At 43.7% G+C, this 20,293-nt stretch overlaps 1 protein-coding gene across 1 annotated transcript in view; it reads left to right on the top strand.

Annotated features, from left to right (window-relative positions):
* Positions 1-17,445, top strand: part of LOC126161860 (ras-like GTP-binding protein Rho1) — a 306,122-nt gene extending 288,677 nt beyond the window's left edge. Inside the window, exon 5 of the mRNA XM_049917976.1 lies at positions 16,367-17,445. Within this exon, the coding sequence (XP_049773933.1) occupies positions 16,367-16,600 (234 nt within the window). The 3' untranslated portion in view covers positions 16,601-17,445. The remainder of the gene's footprint in view (positions 1-16,366) is intronic.
* Positions 17,446-20,293: the final 2,848 nt, after the last annotated feature.

Below are 20,293 nucleotides of genomic sequence, written 5' to 3'. Positions count from 1 at the left end.
TGAATCCTACATCCTTCTGAATCTGCTTAGTGTATTCATCTCTTGGTACGATTTTTACCCTCCACACTGTCCTCCAATGCTAAATTTGTCATCCCTTGATGCCTCAGAACATGTCCTACCAACCGGTCCCTTCTTCTTGTCAAGTTGTGCCACAAACTCCTCCCCAATTTTATTCAGTATCTCCTCATTAGTTATGCGATCTACCCATCTAATCTTCAGCATTATTCTGTAGCACCATATTTCGAAAGCTTGTATTCTCTTCTTGTCCAAACTGTTTATCGTCATGTCTCACTTCCATACATGGCTACACTCCATACAAATACTTTCAGAAACGACTTCAAAAAATGGTTCAAATGGCTCTGAGCACTATGGGACTCAACTGCTGAGGTCATTAGTCCCCTAGAACTTAGAACTAGTTAAACCTAGCTAACCTAAGGACATCACAAACATCCATGCCCGAGGCAGGATTCGAACCTGCGACCGTAGCGGTCTTGCGCTTCCAGACTGCAGCGCCTTTAACCCCACGGCCACTACGGCCGGCTCAGAAACGACTTCCTGACACTTAAATCTATACTAGATGTTAACAAGTTTCTCTTCTTCAGAAACACTTTCCTTGCCATATCCAGGATACATTTTATATCCTCTCTACTTCGACCATCATCAGTTATTTTGCTCCCCAAGTAGCAAAACTCCTTTACTACTTTTAAGTGTCCCATGTTTTTATTGGAGATTGTGGTGGCCACAGATAGAGAAGAAGTGCTATAATCGTATGCCTAGAAACAAATACTTGTTAACATACTGGCTGTTTTAAATGTGTTGAGTACGGTCGGTACTCATTGTCGTAGGCAGGCCTCCTGTCGACGTTCATTGCTCATGTCGTATTGGTTGTGTTCCTTTGGCATCAAAACAACGTTAATCATTCCTTGGAGTGCGAAAACCGTAAGCAGTGTAGAAAATTCCTATTTTTCCGTGGAGGAAAGGCAAACGAGGTATCTTTCTATGGTTCAGTTAAACAGGGCAGGTGTCATGTAAGACGAGCGAAATCCTTAAAGCCACATTGCACTAGCAGTGGCACAATACTTCTCAACAAGTACAGAGGATAGCGTCTCGCAGCTGGGACCTTTGCCACTCATGGTCAGGTGCTCTATCAAATGGGCTATCCCATCTCGACTCAGACGTGTTTTTGTGATAGATCAGTCGGGAGAGCGCCTTCCTTCAAAAGGTAAAGGCTCCTACTTGGAGTCATCGTCTTGTACGCAGTTTTAACCTGCCAGGAAGTTTCAAATCAGCGCACACTCCACTGCAGAGTGGAAATTCATTTACGAACAAGGGATAGCAATGAACGTCACAAGATTTCACACGCGGTATGTGGAGAAACAAATGTTAAGACCAGTAAAAGATGTTACTGAAGCGTCTGTGCAAATAATTGGAGCTACTGAAAGTATAACCACACTGTCGCGCCATCAGTTCTGCACGAGCGGTTACTTAATCCACACTACATACGGCGTGTGCAAACTCTCTGGTCACAAGAATACCACGTCAGAGTGAAGTTTTGCCTCTGTCTCAGATGACCTCGTTGTCGACGGGACGTTAAACCCTAAACTTCCATCCTTCTTTTTTAAACTTTCGTCAGTCGATGACGCAGCACGGAAGATCCTTAGCTCACAGCTTGAATTTAATTACGGATAGTACAGGTTTGGCACAGAATGGGACAGTAGATTACCAAAGTAATCATGTGGCACCAGAGATAAATCCTCACGTAAGGCGTCAGGTTGGCCTTAATATCAATGCGTCTGCACGAGTCGGGGTGAAGAGACTCTCAAGGACATACATTTTACTGCACAAAGTAACAGAGGCTGTGTATCAACAATTTCTTTGTGACATATTCCCAGCTCTATTGGAGCTGCAGAAAGGCAACTGATGTCGTTCATACTCACTACTATCTTCTTTACACCTCTAACAACAACAGCTATCACATACGTGTAACGAGCGATAAACTGTGATCTTCCCGTTCACCCCACATTGATAATTTACATTTCCAGCTAGGGAACACATTCCATCTCCATTCGCAACGTACGCGTGTAAGAAGGCTCTGCCCTAGGCGCGTAATCAGATTCGAGAGTGGTCAGGGGATTAGCAAAACTTCGTAATTCTGCATTGAAGTGCCAAAGAAACTGGTATATGCATGCGTATTCAAATTCAGAGACATGTAAACAGGCAGAATACGACGCTGCGGCCGGCAACGCTATGTAAGTCAACAAGTGTTTGGCGCAGTTGTAAGATCGGTTACTGCTGCTACAATGGCAGGTTTTCAAGATTTAAGTGAGTTTGAACGTGGTGTAGTCGGCGCACAAGCGATGAGACACAGCATCTCCGAGGAGCGATGGGGATTTTCTCGTACGACCATTTGACGAGTGTACCGTGAATATCAGGAATCCGATGAAACATGAAATCTCCGACATCACTGCGGCAGGAAAAAGATCCTGCAAGAACGGAACCAACGACGGCTGAACAGAATCGTTCAACGTGGCAGAAGTGCAACACTTCCGCAACTTACTGCAGATTTCAGTGCGGGGCCATCATAAACAAGTGTCAACGTGCGAACCATTCAATGAAACATCATCGATATGGGCTTTCGGAGCCGAAGGCTCACTCGTGAACTATTGATAACTGTACGACACAAAGCTTTACGCCTCGCCTGGGCCCATCAACACCGACATTGGACTGTTGATGACTGGAAACATGTTGCCTGGTCGGACGAGTCTCGTTTGTATCGAGCGGATGGACGTGTACGGGTATGGAGACAACCTCATGAATCCATGGGCCCTGCATGTCAGCAGGGAACTGTTCAAGCTGGAGGAGGGTCTGTAATGGTGTTGGGCGTGTGCAGTTTGATGCTTCTAGATACGATTCTGATAGGTTACACGTATGTAAACTGCCTGTCTGATATCCTGCATCATTCGTGTCCATTGTGCATTCCGATGGACTTAGGTAATTCGAGCGGGATAATCCGATACCTCACACGTCTAGAATTCTTGCAGAGTGGCTCCTGGGAAACTCTGTGTTTAAACGCTTCCACTGTTCACCAACCCCCCTCCCCCCCCCCAGACATGAATATTGTTGAGCATATCTGGGATGCCTTTACTAGTGCTGTTCAGAAGAGATCTCCACCCCTCGTATTCTTATGGATTTATGGACAGCCCTGCAAGATTCATGGTGTCAGTTCCCTCCAGCACTACTTCAGACATTAGTTGAGTCCATGCCACATCGTGTTGCGGCACTTCTGCGTGCTCGCTGGGGTCCTACATGATATTACGCATGTGTACCAGTTTCTTTGGCTCTTCAGTGTATCAGAAGGAGGAGAAAATCAAGTATAAGAATGGGTGATAATCACAGGGCAGGGCGAACAAACAGATTTTCGCATACATCTACATTTACATCTACACTCCACAAGCTAATTTACGTTGCTTCTGGTATTATTATTTTTTCTCTCTCTCCAGTTCCTTTCACGAACAGTGCGCAGAGGAAGTGACTGAAGGTAAAGCATCCTATGAACTCTAATTTCTCTGATTTTCTCGTCGTCATTTCGCGGGACTATGGCTGAATAGTAATTTGTCGCAGTGATGTTAGTAAGCCTCTGCGTGAATCGCAACTCCTCTCCTGAAGCTTCCACCAATGGAGTTTGTTCATCATCTCCGTGAGGCTCTAGTCTCGAGCGAACAATTCCGTGAAGAAACGCACCGCTCTTCTTTGGAACTTTTTCTCATCTGCTACTAATTCTGCTTGGTAGGAGTCCAAACTTGTGAGCAGTACTCAGGAATCACTCGAACAAATTTTTGTAAACCACTTCTTTTGTGGATGAATTACATTCCCTTAATAATCTTTAAAGGAATCTCATTGTAGCATCTACTTTTCTTAATATTTGTTTTTTGTGCTCATACTACTTGAGGTCACTCTGTACAGTTACTAGTAGATTCTTCACGATAGTTATAGTTACCAGTGATTTTTCCTTAACGGTGTAATCAACAGCAGTGGATCTCTTCGCCTGTTTGTAAGTAATACATTACATCTGTTTATGTTCAGGGTCAACCTCGAATCCCTGCTCTGCTCGTCGTTTATTTGAACGTGCTCCTGTATTTGGTACTGTGTTCTGGCGTTGCAAGCTTCCTATAGCAACAGCACCGCCCGCGAGTTGCCCTTCTTAACCTCCAACGTTATCCACTACATCATTAACATAAATTTTAAGTAGTAGCGGCTCTAAACCATTCCCTTGAGCTACTTCACAAATTTGCTTTATACAGCGGTCAAAATGAATATGGCATATTGCTTTCAAATGGTTCTGAGCACTATGGGACTTAGCATCTATGGTCATCAGTCCCCTAAAACTTAGAACTACTTAAACCTAACTAACCTAAGGACATCACACAACACCCAGTCATCGCGAGGCAGAGAAAATCCCTGACCCCGCCTGGAATCGAACCCGGGAACCCGGGCGCGGGAAGCGAGAACGCTACGGCACGACCACGAGCTGCGGACGCGTTGCTTTATTGTCAATACTGTACATAACAGAAAACAAAAGTGGTTTTGTCCTGTCAGATGCAGTCATAAGGAAAGTAAGGATAAACACATTTACACGCGATAAACACAAAGAAAAAACAAAAGCATACAAAAAGTTCCACAGTAAACACTGCAGCTTTTTCTCAGGTCATCTCGCGTAAAAAATTGTCTCCTCGTAATTGGAAACACTTCCGAATGCGGTTTGGCATACTCCTTACCTAATAGTCGAGGTAAACCTGTAAGCTACTGTCTCACCACTGTACAGCGGCCTCTCTGCTGCCCTGTAAGGTCTCTGGTGGGACAGGACGGTTGAAAGACATTCGTTTTAGCATGGCCCATGCACTCCCCAATGCAGTTGAGATTTGGAGAATATGGGGGCCATTCCATCCAAATCATTCTACGCTCCACTAGGAAAGTGTTCACAAGATTGTGACGGTGGGGGTGTGCAGTGTCGTACATCAGCGTAAATTCCGCTCCAGCATGTTCACCAAATAGAGCCTCAGTACTTACAGGGATGCTTTCGCTCCAGTTGTTCTCCACTGTATTGTTGCAAGTGGTGTCCCGCTGTCGTAAAAAGATTCCACCCCAAAACATGACTGAACCGCCTCGATAAAGGTAGCTGTCTGCTATGAAGTTACGGTGAATCTTTGCCCTCGTTGCCCTACACACAAATATGAATACTGTCACGGCGCAGACAGACAGAACTCTCATCAGAAAAGAGTGTGCCGGCCGGAGTGGCCGAGCGGTTCTAGGCGGTACAGTCTGGAACCGCGCGACCGCTACGGTCACAGGTTCGAATCCTGCCTCGGGCATGGATGTATGTGATGTCCTTAGGTTAGTTAGGTTTAAGTAGTTCTAAGTTCTAGGGGACTGATGACCTCAGATGTTAAGTCCCATAGTGCTCAGAGCCAATTGAGCCATTTTTTGAGAAAAGAGTGTTGTGTCCCGCTGGTAATTCCGTGCCCAAGCGACACCAGCCCCTCTCCGAGCCCTGTTTTGAAAAGAAGCCTGTAGAGGTATCCTGGCGTGTAATCCCTACTCACGGAGCCTATTTAGTACCGTTTGTGTTTACACCTGCACTCTTGTAGCTGTTTTGGTACTGCCACCGTACACGTATAGCACTGTTTTGAGGATTTCTGTTTGTTGTTGTACGTCGGTAACGGTCCTGCACATCTGTTGTTTTTCTTCCACGGCCACGTCAGTGACGATTCTCAACTGATGCTGTCGCTTGCAGTTGTTCCATATTGCAGAGACATCACTTTGACCCAGAGCGATATCCCTCCGACGTCCACCAGTCTCATTCTCTGCTTCACTGGTGTGACTATAAAGGCCTTTGATCATACGTTACTGCTGTGCGAACCATCCACAAGCAACACAACTCTCTTAATGACACGCAGCACAAGTACCGTAATGTTTACACGTGAACTATTGCCACAGACTGCACATACTGCCCTCTCACAGTAGACACATGGGCTGTTTCAGTTACAATTACGTTACAAACAAACGAACATAATGATATCATTACGTACGAGGCGTGTTTTTTAAGTAAGTACCGTTTTTAAATTAAAACAAAGACGTGATAAGATATCTCAATAATTTTATTTTTTCATGAAAGCCTGTACCTTAATCTACGCACTGACGCCATTACAGTCTGATTCTTCCTTGTTTACGTTGTGTACTGAGTGTTTAAGATGCCTCCGATAATCGTGAGTCCCGCTAACTGTGAAATACGGGGTGTTATAAGATTTCTTAATGCTAAGGGCCTAAAAGCGATCGATATTCATCGTGAGATCGGTGAATTTTACGAAGAAAACATTATGAGTGATGGAATGGTAAGAAAGTGGGTGAGAGCATATTAATATGGCCGTACAAATGTGCATGATGAACAACAGAGTGGGCGTCCTTCGGTCGTTAATGAAAGTTTGGTGCAGGAAGTGGACAATAAGTTGAGAGAAAACAGACGGATTACGAGTTCGTCCTAGCAGAATGACTTTCCTAATGTTTCACGTAATGTTTTTATATAGCACTGTGACGAAGCACTTGAATTACCGAAAATCGTGCCACGTTGGGTGCTGAAGATGTTGACGGATGTGCACAAAACAAACGTTTAGACAGTGCATTGACTTTCCTTGAGCGGTACCACAACGACGGTGATGATTTCTTAAGCCAAATTGTTACAGGCGATTAAACATGGGTAGCCTACGTCACACCAGAATCAAAGCAACAGTCCGTGGGAGTTGAGCAAGGGCATCGTTTTGCTGCAAGACAATGCGCGTCCGCATGTGGCGAATCAGACCAAAGATCTCATCACATCTTTTCGATGGGAAGCTCTAGATCATCCTCCCTACAGCCCCGATCTTGCGCCCAGTGACTACCATCTGTTCCTGCACTTGGGCGTTCAGCGTCTTCAAGACGATGACGAAGTCATAACAGTGGTGGTGCAGTGGTTAACAAGTCAGGCGGCATATTTCTACGAGGGGGGTGTTCAAAAACTGGTTCAACGTTATGACAAGTGCCTCAATATTGACGGAAATTATGTAGAAAAGTAGATTAAGTTACAGGCTTTCATGAAAAAATAAAATTATTGAGATATCTTAGCAAGCCCTTTTTTAAATTTCAAAACGGTACTTACTTAAAAAACACGCCTCGTATTTCTGGATCCCAATGCTCAGTACGAAAGTTTGAACAATATGCTACATTTACTTTGTCCACTGTATCTGTCGGTTTAGTTCCATTAAGAACGACGCATTGTCAGGAAATCCTCATCCCAGTGGAAAATCTCAAATACTCATTAGAGTTGTATTGTGAAATGGTCATAATTACGGCCTCTTAATTCAACCAGGAAGGAAAACTGGGAAGGGCTGGACCAGTGGGGATTTTGAACACTTCATTCACTGATAGAACATAAATTTATTTTACACAGGCGCACTCACATAGCAGCGAATTAAGCTTTTATTTCTTTTAAATTGATTGAAAGGCCAAGCAATGCTATTCATTTGAAATTCAATGCTAATTTAAATAATTCACAGAAAATTTAAAGTTAACTTTAAACCCAGATGACTTAATATTCTTTAGGGCAAGACACGCAGACATAATTCTAATCAACAGTACTAGAACAGATCAGAAGGGACTTAATTATCAAATGGTGGAAAAACATGATTTAAACTTGACTGGTTACAAAAACCTAAAACCTTACTTAAAACAATGAAAAACGATTTATCACTAATATATAGGCAAGATAATTTTAAACCCAGAAACAAACATCAATTGAAGTTATAACACATTTCCAATAACACGAGAATAATTAAGTCACAACAGATTAAACTATATGTTGGGATCCGAAGGCACATCAAAATTTGCTTAAGGTGAAGGCCACTAGCTAACGGATACAAATTTATAAATATTCAAAGAATAAACTTAACTTGGACAGGAACATTAAGTTGTGTTGTTGCGGTTGGAGGAAACAGCGCGAAAGACAGACAGCGGCAAAAGCTGCCGAGTGTATGCACTCCAAAAGACGTAAAAGCCGGTTAAGCATGCCGACAGGGGGTGAATAAGTGGGGTCCAGTCGTGGGTAACACGTACCAGGAATGGAGTGCAAAACATTATTAACGGCAGTTTCTATTAAAGCTGCCACAAGGACACTCGCATGACATTCAAAGCTCATCCGTACACACATTGGTCCATAGCGGTTCAGAGGGAACAAATGCGCTCTGGAACAGACTAAAATTTATCTGAGCCACTTAAATAGAACAGACGCACCATATAATTTCGTAGCCTTCATGTTTTGTGGGGCTCGACCTCTACTTGCCTCGTAGTCGGGGTGTGGAGAGCCTCAAGACGTCTCATGAGCTGTGTGTCCACAACACAGGTACTCCCCTCATTTCCGTGCTGCTACTGGGTCATTCTCAACCATCGAACTCCCCCTCTGCTCTACATCACTTGTAAACTCTGTTCAGTGGGAAGTCATTGACAACCTTCATTCCAGTGACCAGTTTCCACTCCACATTCACCTACTGTTTAGAGCATTATCTGAAGAGAAGTGGCCAAAATGGATGGTCAGCAGGGCTAACGGGACGCCGCTCACTCTGCTGACTGTGTCTGAACAGCGCGATAGTGTCCAGGAATGTGTGGGCCACGCTACACGAGTGATCTATCACGCCACTGACTTATCCACCCGAAAGTCCTTAGGTCGTCTTAAAAAGCAACCTGTACCTTGGTGGACCGGTGACTGCCACTCAGCAATCCAAGCGAGGCGTGCTGGTCTTCAACAGTTTAAGTACTGCACGACAGCAGAGAACCTGACAGCATTTCGTGTTACAAAAGCGGAGGCTCGACGCGTAATTAAAGAGAGCACGAAAAGGTCATGGCAACTGATCCTGCACTCCATCAACTATTCCACTTGCTCTACGAAAGTATGGGAAGCCATAAGTGGTCGTTTACCAATAGAAGCAGTGCTGAAACAGGGGTGTCTCCTAACAGCGCCCAGAGACATCAAAAATGGTTCAAATGGCTCTGAGCACTATGGGACTCAACTGCTGTGGTCATCAGTCCCCTAGAACTTAGAACTACTTAAACCTAACTAACCTAAGGACATCACACACACCCATGCCCGAGGCAGGATTCGAACCTGAGACCGTAGCAGCAGCGCGGCTCCGGACTGGAGCGCCTAGAACCGCACGACCACCGCGGCCGGCCCCAGAGACATCGCTCAGACGCTGGGAGAGAATTTGCACAAACTACTGCTGCCAGTGACAGGCAGGATCCGGCGTTTCGTCGCCACCGTGCGACTTTAGACAGGGAGAAATTGGACTTCAGGTCCAACAATTCTGAGACTTACAATTACCCTTTCTCCATGCGGGAGCTGGAATCGGCACTGTCTCAGATTCGTGATACTGCACCTGGTAACGACCAAATCCGGTACTGCATGCTTCGACATTTGCCAGCAGAGTCAAAGGAAATCCTTCTGGAATGTTTTAATCTCATACGGCAGTCAGGTAACATCTCCTACTCGTGGAGAGAAGCAGTTCTGATACCTCTCTTCAAATCAGGAAAGCACCGCACATCTCTCAGTGATTGGAGTAGCGCCTTAACGAGTTGTGTAGATAAGATCCTGGACCGAATGGTTACTGTCATCTGGTCTGGTTGTTAGAGACCAGACAACTCTTTAGCCACTCTCAGTGTGGGTTCCTGAAATTTCGATCCGCTCTCGATAATCTGACCCTGCTAGAGGCAGCTATTCAGCAGGCTTTCCTGCGTAAATTTCACTGCGTCGGCTCATTCTTCTACATGAGTAAGGCGTATGATAGTGTTTGGAGACGCAGCGTTGTCGCACAATTGCATCAATATGGCTTTAGTGGCCACCTCCGCATTTTCATAGCATCTCTCCTGCCTAAGTGGTTTTTAAGAACAGAGATGGTGACACACTGTCAAATCGTTTTGAGCAGGAGAATGATATCCCTTGGGGCAGTACTTTAAGTGTTATCCTCTTTGCCGTAGCCATAAACATTATCACATCTGCAGTGCCTCTTATTTGTGGACAAATTTGCTGTTGTGTTCCTCCTCCAGTCTTGCAACAGCCAGCCGTCAGTTGCAACGCACAGTGTGGAGACTGGAGGAATGCACTGCGAAGATGGATTTTCAGTTTCCAGGAAGTAAAAGTATGTGTATCATTTTAATCTTTCTCGTCGTACCTGCCTTGCATGTGGGGGACACTGTTCTACGTTTCAGAGACTTCGGGACGTTTCTGGGCATCATTTTTGACTCTAAATTGTCGTGGGTATCACACCTGAGAGAAAGGAAAGCCAGAACCCATAAGGCACTGGACATCAAAAATGCTTTAGCCACAGGTCTTGGGGAGCGGACATGATGCGTCTGCTCCACTTTTATAGGACTTTCTTAACTACCGGTGTACAGTGTAATGATCGGCGGCGCTTTCTTGTCTGAAGATGGCTGACGCTGTTCACCATGAGGGGATTAGGCTAGCCTCGGATGCTTACAGCACCAGCTCATGCCCAGTCCCTCTGCTGAGGCTGGTGAATCGCCACTTACAATTGGACAGCAACTCTTCATGATGCGGCAGACATGTAAGCTTTTCGCAGCTCAGGATTCACCCACATACCACACTGTTGCTCGTCCCCTTTCGAAAACCTGTTCTCCCTTTCTCCACGAGCAACAAGACCATTTGAGTTCCGCGTGCAGTATGTGGTGGAGTTACTCGGAGTGGAGCAAGTCCAAGCTCAAATTCAGGGCTTTAGCCGCCTACCACCCTCGTTGCTGCAGAGACCCAATCATTTTAGATTTAGTGCAGTATGGGAAAGATTGCAATCATGCTTTTGGTTTTACTGTGGTATTTTCAGATAATTTATGTGAACACGATAACTATGGAAGTGTCTTTATGGATAGGTCGAAATAGGGGGACTCCGTTGGCTGCTCTGTTGTTTTCCCAGGCTTTGTCCTCAAGGTCCGACTTTATTGTCTTCGATGCACTTATATTCGATCTTGCGGGCACTGGAGCAGATGAAACGTTCCTTCAATCCTAAGTTTCTTGTCTGTTCTGATTCTCTGAGTGCTCTTCACCCTCAACAACGTTTGCACCTAGCAGATAATGTACTCCAGAATATCCAGGATGCCGTCCTCCAACTACGTAGACTGGAAAAGAATCTGCCTTTCTGACAGGTACCAGCACTGATGGATATTGTGGGGAACGAATGGGCGGATCCAGCAGTCCAGGAGGCATGTCGTGACCATCAGTTATTTCAGTGTAGCATCCCCCTGCATGCTATGGTCTCGCCGTTGAGATCCAGAGCGTAGATGTCGGTGGGAGGATGAGTGGCTGTAAGTGACTGACTGTAAGCCCCGTCCAGAAAATCCCACATCGTGGCTGTGGCGTACTCCCTTCCAGTCACGTCGACGGGATGAGGTCGTCCTTAGGGGTCTTCATATAGGCCACAGCCCTATTGCGCATGGCTTCTTGCTCCGGCGAGAGGACCCCCCAGTGTTGGGTGCTTGTGGCTTAGAGACCACTGAGCGTCACATTTTATTGGACTATGTTTTATTTTCCGACCACCGGGCCGCGGCGTAATTGCCTTTGTATGTGCCCTCTATTTCAGGGAATGTCCAAACGAATGTGGTTCGAGTTTTAAAGTTTTGTGAATTGTCGAATGTTTGTCCCAAGATTTGAGGGAGATGGTTTTAATGTGTTAACAGAGTGACTGGCTCAACTACAGTTTTTTTTTTTTAAATAGTCAGCCACTGTCATTTCCATGCCCTTTCTTCGGCTAATTTGTCTTTCTACTTGTTCTATAACTTCATATATAACTACGTTTACTTTTTCTCCGTTGTTTCAGCGCAAGTGCGATGTAGTGACTGTGTGACTGTGTGGTCAATTCCAGTGCATGAGTGTATAACAATTTTAGAGATGTTATCCATATTCGTTTGTTTTAATGAGTGTATGGACGCTGATAACCTCACCACTGAGGGCCCATAAACTCCAAACACACACAGACACAGACACACACACACACACACACACACACACACACACACACACACACACACACACACACACAAACACATTAATATTTGCACAAATTCTGATGTGTACACAGCCAAGAAGCCAAGATATGCTTTAAATACATTTTTACATAAATTAATTACCAAATTTCATAGCTAAATTTCGGACAAGAAGTTGCATCAAAACTGAAAGTCATGAGAAGGGCAAGATATTCTTGTAAAATGAAAGGGTATTTTTAACACAAGTCATTTTTGAATTATTTACGTCACCGCCTGCTCGCTTGAATAGGTCTAGTGTCTAGACTGGTAACATTGCTGCCAGGTGAAGGCTCCTGTCCACAGGCTGACCTAACAGCTCTCATCAACAAGCTGGACACAATATGTGAATCCACAGGTACAACCAAGAAACCCACAGAAAGTTGCATAAGGAAGACAGAAGGGGAAAGACCCTCCACTAAGAAAATAAATACCAACGAAACTGATTTCCTAGAAGAAACGACCTTCCGATCATTTACACGGGCGTTTAGCCATAGTTTGCAGACCAGTGTTCACAATCGTTGTACCTGTTTTCTGCTGATTATTCTGACTGCATTCTTTGACTGTGTATTGTGTACATAATGCCAGTATCAGTGTTACGAGAATTTATTGCTTTTATACTTCTCAGATTAATTGTGTGATATGTGTATTTTTCTAATTTTGGAACTTTGCATTTCAAAGGTTGTACATTCCTAAATTGCAATTTGTCAGATGTTAGGGGAGAGCAATGCACTACTCACATACGAAAACTATCTGTTATTACTGTTATTATTATTACGTTAGTATATTTCTATATGTTTCATAGTAATTTAATTCGTTATAAATTTAGAACAGATGTTCTAATGTAGCACTGTTTAATTATCGTAAGGGTCCCCCACAGTGGTTTCCGCTGTATGTTCAGACTAATCTGAAGGAACTGCGCCAGAGGTTTCGATACGGTTTACACGAATACATTGAATAACTCACAACGAAGTACGTGCATATAATTTTTTACCGCTAAGTAATAATGAGTGTCATTCTTTGTACCTTTATCTTTTTCCCATTTAATTAGCATTTGTAGCAACGTCTCGTGCCACTGATGGGAGCTGTCACCTGGTTAGCTATAATGGAGACGGCATGTGGCGTGAAAAGCAGTACCATAAGAGCCGTTATAACTCCACAGAACAGCAAAGCTTGACCAAATTCACTGTCGGGCTTTATGTTTTATTGGTAAAACGCGCGCGGTTAGATGAAAGTTAGCGAGATCGAGTTCCGTCTGGCCCACGTACTCTTCAGTCTCACTTTACACCCACCATTCGACACTCAATGATGTGGGGATTAGCCAGAAACGACAAGTGGTTTAGATTCCATATTTTCAAATACTTCGTGCCAGTTGGCTGAACTATGATGAACTAATGTCCGCTGCTGCGTTTTGCCGTTCATTTGTGGTGGCTGTTTGAGGGAACTGGTGATTTTAACAACGGTTGTCGGTAATACACTGACGGGAAAAAAATCACTACACCAAGGAGTTGAGCGACATAAATGAAAGATGGTAGTCGTCTTTCTGCAACTGAGAGATGATATCTGTTCAAATTTTGTACCAGTCGCATAAAAGTAGCGCTACTACGAGGATGCAAATCAGATTTACTCTAAATACACTCTGTAACGGTCGTGAACGTTACTTATCTGTGAGATTGTACGTGATGAGTAGTCATGAATGCCTTTGAGGCGGCAAAGACTCCATTATCAACACGTCACCGAGTTTAAACGATGTCGTATAATAGGGCGGCGAGAAGCTGGATGTTCCTTCTGCAATATTGCAGAAAAACTTGGCAGGACCGTAGCCATTGTATATCATTGCTTACAGCGGTGATAACGAGAATGTTCGGCCGCAACACCAGACTCTGGACCACCACGTAGCATTACGGATGGGAAGACCATCGTGTTCGGTGTTTGGCTCTGGTCCATCGTAAAGCATCTACAGCAGTAATGTGAGCAGCAGTTGGCACCACTGTGACACAAAGAACTGTTATAAATCAGTTACTTCAAGGACAGCTCCGAGCCAGACGTCCTGTAGCGTGCGTTCTACTGACCCCAAACCATCGCCATTTGGGACACAGAGGTGTCAAGCAAGAGCCCATTGGAGGGCTGGACGGAAGTCTGCTGTGTTTTATGATGAAAGGTTGTTCTGGTTCGATGCCAGTGATGGCTGTGTGTTGGTTAGGAGGAAGCTAATTGAGGGCTTGCAACCAACCTGTCTGTGTGCGAGACACAATAGACCCACACCGGGAATTATGGTGTGGTGTGCGATTTCGTATGACAGCAAGAGCACTCTCGTGGTTATCCGACGAATCCTGACTGCAGATCTTGACATCCCTCTGGCGGTTCGACCTGTTCCGCCGCCATTCATGAACAACATCCAAGCGGTGTTTTCCAACAGAATAACGTTCGCTCACATACTCTGCACAGTGTCGACCTGTTGCCTTGGCCTGCTCGATCACCAGATCTGTTTCCAATCGAACACATATGGGACACCATCGGACGAAAACTGCAGCGTCATCGACAAACAGCATTATCGGTCCTTGTATTGACGACCAAGTGAAACAGACACAGAACTCCAGCCCACATACTGACGTCCGGCGCCTGTACAACACACTTGCATTAAACATACTGGCGCTTACACAGTTACTGTAGAACCAGCTTTTCACACGTACAATGGCTTAACTCGCGTTTACATTAACCTGTGATCTTGCAATGTTCATTACTCTACGTTAATTATTTTTTGGTTCTGTGATTTTCTTTCCGTCAGCGTAGATAGAGTGAGGCGTGAGAAAGGTTTGTGGATAAAGTACACTACTGGCCATTGAAATTGCTACACCACGAAGATGTCGTGCTACAGACGCGAAATTTAACCGACGGGAAGAAGATGCTGTGATATGCAAATGATTAGCTTTTCAGAGCATTCACACAAGGTTGGCACCGGTGGCGACACCTATAACGAGCTGACATAAGGAAAGTTTCCAACCGATTTCTCCTACACAAACAGCAGTTGACCGGCGTTGACTGGTGAAACGTTGTAGTGATGCCTCGTGTAAGGATTGTAGCCTATCGCGATTGCAAGACAACAACCTTCTGCACGAACAGTTCGACAACGTTTGCAGCAACATGGACTATCAGCTCGGAGACCATGGCTGCGGTTACCCTTGACGCTGCATCACAGACAGGTGCGCCTGCGATGGTGTACGCAAAGACGAACCTGGGTGCACGAATGGCAAAACGTCATTTTTTCGGATGAATCCAGGTTGTGTTTACAGAATCATGATGGTCGCATCTGTGTTTGGCGACATCGCGGTGAACGCAAATTGGAAGGGTGTATTCGTCATCGCCATACTGGCGTATCACCCGGCGTGATGGTATGGGGTGCCATTGGTTACACGTCTCTGTCACCTTTTCTTCGCACTGACGGCACTTTGAACAGTGGACGTTACATTTCAGATTTGTTACGACCCGTGGCTCTACCCTTTATTCGATCCCTGCGAAACCCTACATTTGAGCAGCATAATGCACGACCGCATGTTGCAGGTGTTGTACGGGCCTTTCTGGATACAGGAAACGTTCGACTGCTGCCCTGACCAGCACATTCTCCAGATCTCTCACCAGCTGAAAACGTCTGATTAATGGTGGCCGAGCAACTGGCTTGTCACAATACGCCAGTCACTACTCTTGATGAACTGTGGTATCGTGTTGAAGCTGCATGGGCAGCTGTATCTGTACACGCCATCCAAGCTCTGTTTGACTCAATGCCCAGGCGTATCAAGGCCTGATTTCTCATCGCCTATGCACCCAAATTGCGTGAAAACGTAATCACATGTCAGTTCTAGTATAATATATTTGTCCAATGAATACCCGTTTATCATCTACATTTCTTCTTGGTGTAGCAATTTTTGTGGCCAGTAGTGTAATTACCACTACGTCAGACAAGCCGTCCACCCGCAGATACTTGTGATACCTATGTGAACCTCGGGCGGATCGTTCGTTTTATATATTTTATTGCTGTTACTATTAAAATTGTAAATATCTGTGGCATGTTAAAAGGTAGGGATGGTGACGGCAAGCTTTCTTTGTAGAGGGAGTGGGGCAGAGACAGTAACAAAGAAAGACCTCTCTCCAGAACCTAACCATGTGTCTGCTCCTGCCCACAATCATTTCCCAGATGACAGCCCCTGCACAGCGCAAGTAGTGGAACTGCATCAGAACGGAAAACTTGGATGTGTTGCAGGCTGTGTCCGTGAGCCGCACCATCTGCGCCACAACGTACGTGGAAACGTCGGCGAAGGCGTCGGCCAAGGCGGTGCGCGACGCCTTCGAGGTGGCGGCGCTGGCGGCCCTGGGCAAGCTCAACAAGCACCACGCGCTGCTGCTGCAGCAGCGCGGCCGCGGCTACCCCTGCAAGAGCAAGCTGGACCTCAAGGCCGAGCTCAAGGGCCGCGCCAAGAGCTGCAGCATCATGTGATGCCCGCCGCCCACACCACCGACATCAACACCAGTGCCACCACCGCTGCGCGGCGCGTAGCTCCAGGCGGCACCGCCACTGCACTAGCCGAGGTGCCTGGTGGCAGCTGCCTCGCGCAAGCCCAGCTGGCGAAGTCACTTCCGGTCTGCACGACACACAGTCCCGGTCTTGAAGATTGTCGTCAGTCAAAATTATGAACTCCGAAGGAAGGTGTATAAATGACAACTCAATCAGTGATGGAATACAGGGAAACATATGGCTTTTGCCCTTCGAAAAATGAATATTAGAGGGAACATTATGGAGAGGTAGAGGTGTGATAATAACAACGTGTAAGCGAATACTATCTTTCGCGGCCAATTTCTTTCATGAAATCTTACCTCTTTATCATCCTGAATCGTTCTGACGCTATTTGTCCAACTGATGATAAACTGGAAACTCGTCGAATCATGGTACAGGACGAGAATTCAAGAGAAAGACATTCATAAATGGAGCAAGTCAATAACGCGTTGGTCCGCCTCTGGCCCATATACAAGCAGGTATTAGGCTCAGTTCAGATTTATGACTTCTGAACTTTTACTTTACAGTAATTCTAAAATAGTTTACAACTAATGAAGCAGCTGCATTCATTGCAAAATATCTTTGTTCTCGTGATAATAAATGCCTAGAAAATTTTTCTACATGTCCGCAATGTATCCTTCATAAAACTCCCAGTTTGATGTGGAACATAAGCCTGTCAATAGTACTGCCTTTAGGTCCTAAAATTTATATAGTTTCGCACTTCTCTGCATAAAATGTTACCAAATATCTGTGTGCCATATCTGGACTGAGATAAACTGTTTCTGTACAAATTCCTCAGCCATACACAAAATACACTCTACGAAAGAAAGAAAAAAAACGATGAATTAATTATCAGAATGGGACAGAAATCGGCAGGCGTGATGTACACACAAACAAGTCATTAAAATTTCAGAAACATTGGATGATTTATTCAAGGGAAAAAGCATCAGGAACTGAGCAAGTCAATAACCCACTGGTCCACCTATGATGTTTATGCTAGCTTTCATTCGGCTTAGCACTGTTTGACAGAGTTCTTCGATGTCCTCATGTCGAATATCGTGCCAAATTTTGTCCAATTGGCGCGTTAGATCGTCAGAGTTTGACACGATATCCTTCAAGAAGACATCCTACAACTGTATCAATCAATGCCAAGCCGAATAATGTTTTCATAATGGCAAAAGACGGACCAAGGCGTTATTGATTTGCTCATTCTACGAAGCTCTTTGTCTTGAATGAATCATCTATTTTTTCTGAAATTGAAATCATTTGTTGGTCCGTACATGTACATTATATCTTCTGATTTCGATCCCGTTCAGATACTTCCTTTTTTGTAGACGGTCGGTTATTTTTTAAGAGAGTAATTTAATTAAGTTGATCGAGGATTAGACATGCTTCACCCACATTTCTGGCATTCAAATCCGAATAAAATCAGTCTCTTCTTACGAAAAATCCATTGAAGTATAACAGAATATGATGCATGTATGCTGGTGCTGCAACCATTGTTGTTTAAACTGTACAATATTGTTGGTTCCCAATCCGTGACTTCTTTTTGTTTTTCACGGAATGTACTACATAAAAGAACAAGAAATGGCACCTTTTCGTTTCGAAGGTCTTGAAGCACAGATCTCATAAAAAACCACCTCAGAGTGGGCATGGACCATTTCGTGGGTCCATTTCGTGGGTCCTAATAAGAGTGACAAGAGAAATGTTAGGAAACAATTGTAGCAAATACTTTAGTATGTACTTGTTTAAATGGAGATGCAAAATGCTTTTTTTTGGGTGATCCACTATTCATTACCAACTTACTGCGTTGGAATGGCATACAGTAATAACAATACCTTTTGCCACAGACTTCAAGAAATAACAAATTCGACAATGATTATTCCTTTTTTGGTGGATTTTCGCTAAGAAAGTAATAGTGATGCAAATGTTAATCACATAAAATATGTTTCCCGCTAACTAAAATTAATGGCACAAATTTTTATACTGAGAACTTAGACCATTCAGATTACACTGATAACGCACAAACTGTCATATGGTAACGATTTTCGCGTTACTTTCCGTCCTTAAATGGTGAAAATTGCAGCATCTTGCTTATGACAAGAAAGTGTCCTGACTCATGCTACTGGAAGATAACAGTGCTCTTGGGTTTATACGTTATCATTTTGCAAGTAATTTGCCTTGAATTTACTCTTTTTCCCAGAGGTGTTTCCATTACTCAAATCAATTCTGTTCCTTGTAATTCCAAGCTAGAAACAATTAACTTAGTGTATTTGTTGCAGGGTTTTCACAATATCAGACTTGCTTAGAATAACAGATATCACAAATCTGCTCCTTTTCATCAAGATAATTTTGGCAGTTAGTTCGCTGCAAAATACCTCTTGAATATATTGTCAATGAAGATTACATTAGCAGTATGACAAAAAAAAACCTTGTGTTATTAGACAATTAGGTACATGGCTTGACACTTGATTCAACATCTATAAGTGTGTGACTTTTAGGTAATATACTTTGCATCAGTTCTGCAATGATTTATGTCATTTGTGAAATTGTGTAGCGATCTGATGCCCTCTTGTGTGAACATCCTTCATGTAAGACACTTGTTACTCATAGAACCTCCACATGTTTATCACTACCAGCTCAAATGAAATGCTATAGTTAATAATAAGACGATACCTTCAGATCTTAAAATCAGTGGTTAAAGATGTGAAGACTGAGAAGTTAAAAGAACATCACATAAATTATCAAGCAATTTTCTTCATACATTGGCATGAGTTAAATGTTTTAGAACGTATAGTATCTTGTGAGTGCTTTCTGATTACAACTTAAAACCTCACACAGAGCATCTGGCAACTGTCTGCATATATTTGGGCGAGATAAATGGTTTCCAACCTCTGGTAAGTTGTGAGTACTTTCTGATTACAATGTATACAGTTCAACACAAGATTATAAAATTGTTGGAATATATGAGAAGTGTATGTTTAGATAAATAATTCTTGATTAAAGATAAAACTTTAAAAAGTAAATTTATTTCACACTAATAAAGCAGAGAATCTATGTTATTAGTTTAAAATTCAGTACTGAGGAAAATGTTGTGGATATAAATAAAGTTAAAGAGTGACAGTCTTATGTAGATATATTTGATGAAGGTATGTAACATTAAAATGTTTAACATGAATCTATAGGCAGTGTTTATGCCACACAGTTGAAAAGAAAGCCTCTTCAAATTTTATAATATTACAAATTGTTGTGTTTGAGATGTAGTGATAATGGGACTGGTGATTTACTGAACTGAGTTACATGAATTTGATATACCACTGACCTGTCAGTGAGTTTAGAATATTGCTATTTTTGTACTTATTGTGTACTGTAGAAGTAGCCTGTTACAGTTATTGAATAATAATATGAAACATGCACTTTCATGCAACTGTACTGTGCACTTAACTAAAACAGCAGTTTTTCATTGTTTACTGAGCATTTAGTGTCATAGTTAACAAATCCTTGAACATGGATACTACTTTATTTCTGTCTGGTTGCTCTAAAGGAATCTGTTTCAGGACATCAAATGTTGTAAATATTGTGTACAGATGTGGAACTATAATGGTATTGATATGCAAAAGTACATATGTTGTCTTG

Source organism: Schistocerca cancellata, chromosome 2, assembly GCF_023864275.1.
Source record: "Schistocerca cancellata isolate TAMUIC-IGC-003103 chromosome 2, iqSchCanc2.1, whole genome shotgun sequence".
Classification (NCBI taxonomy): domain Eukaryota; kingdom Metazoa; phylum Arthropoda; class Insecta; order Orthoptera; family Acrididae; genus Schistocerca; species Schistocerca cancellata.
The sequence above is the reverse complement of the archived record's forward strand: the minus strand, read 5'-3'. Positions and strand labels throughout refer to the sequence as shown.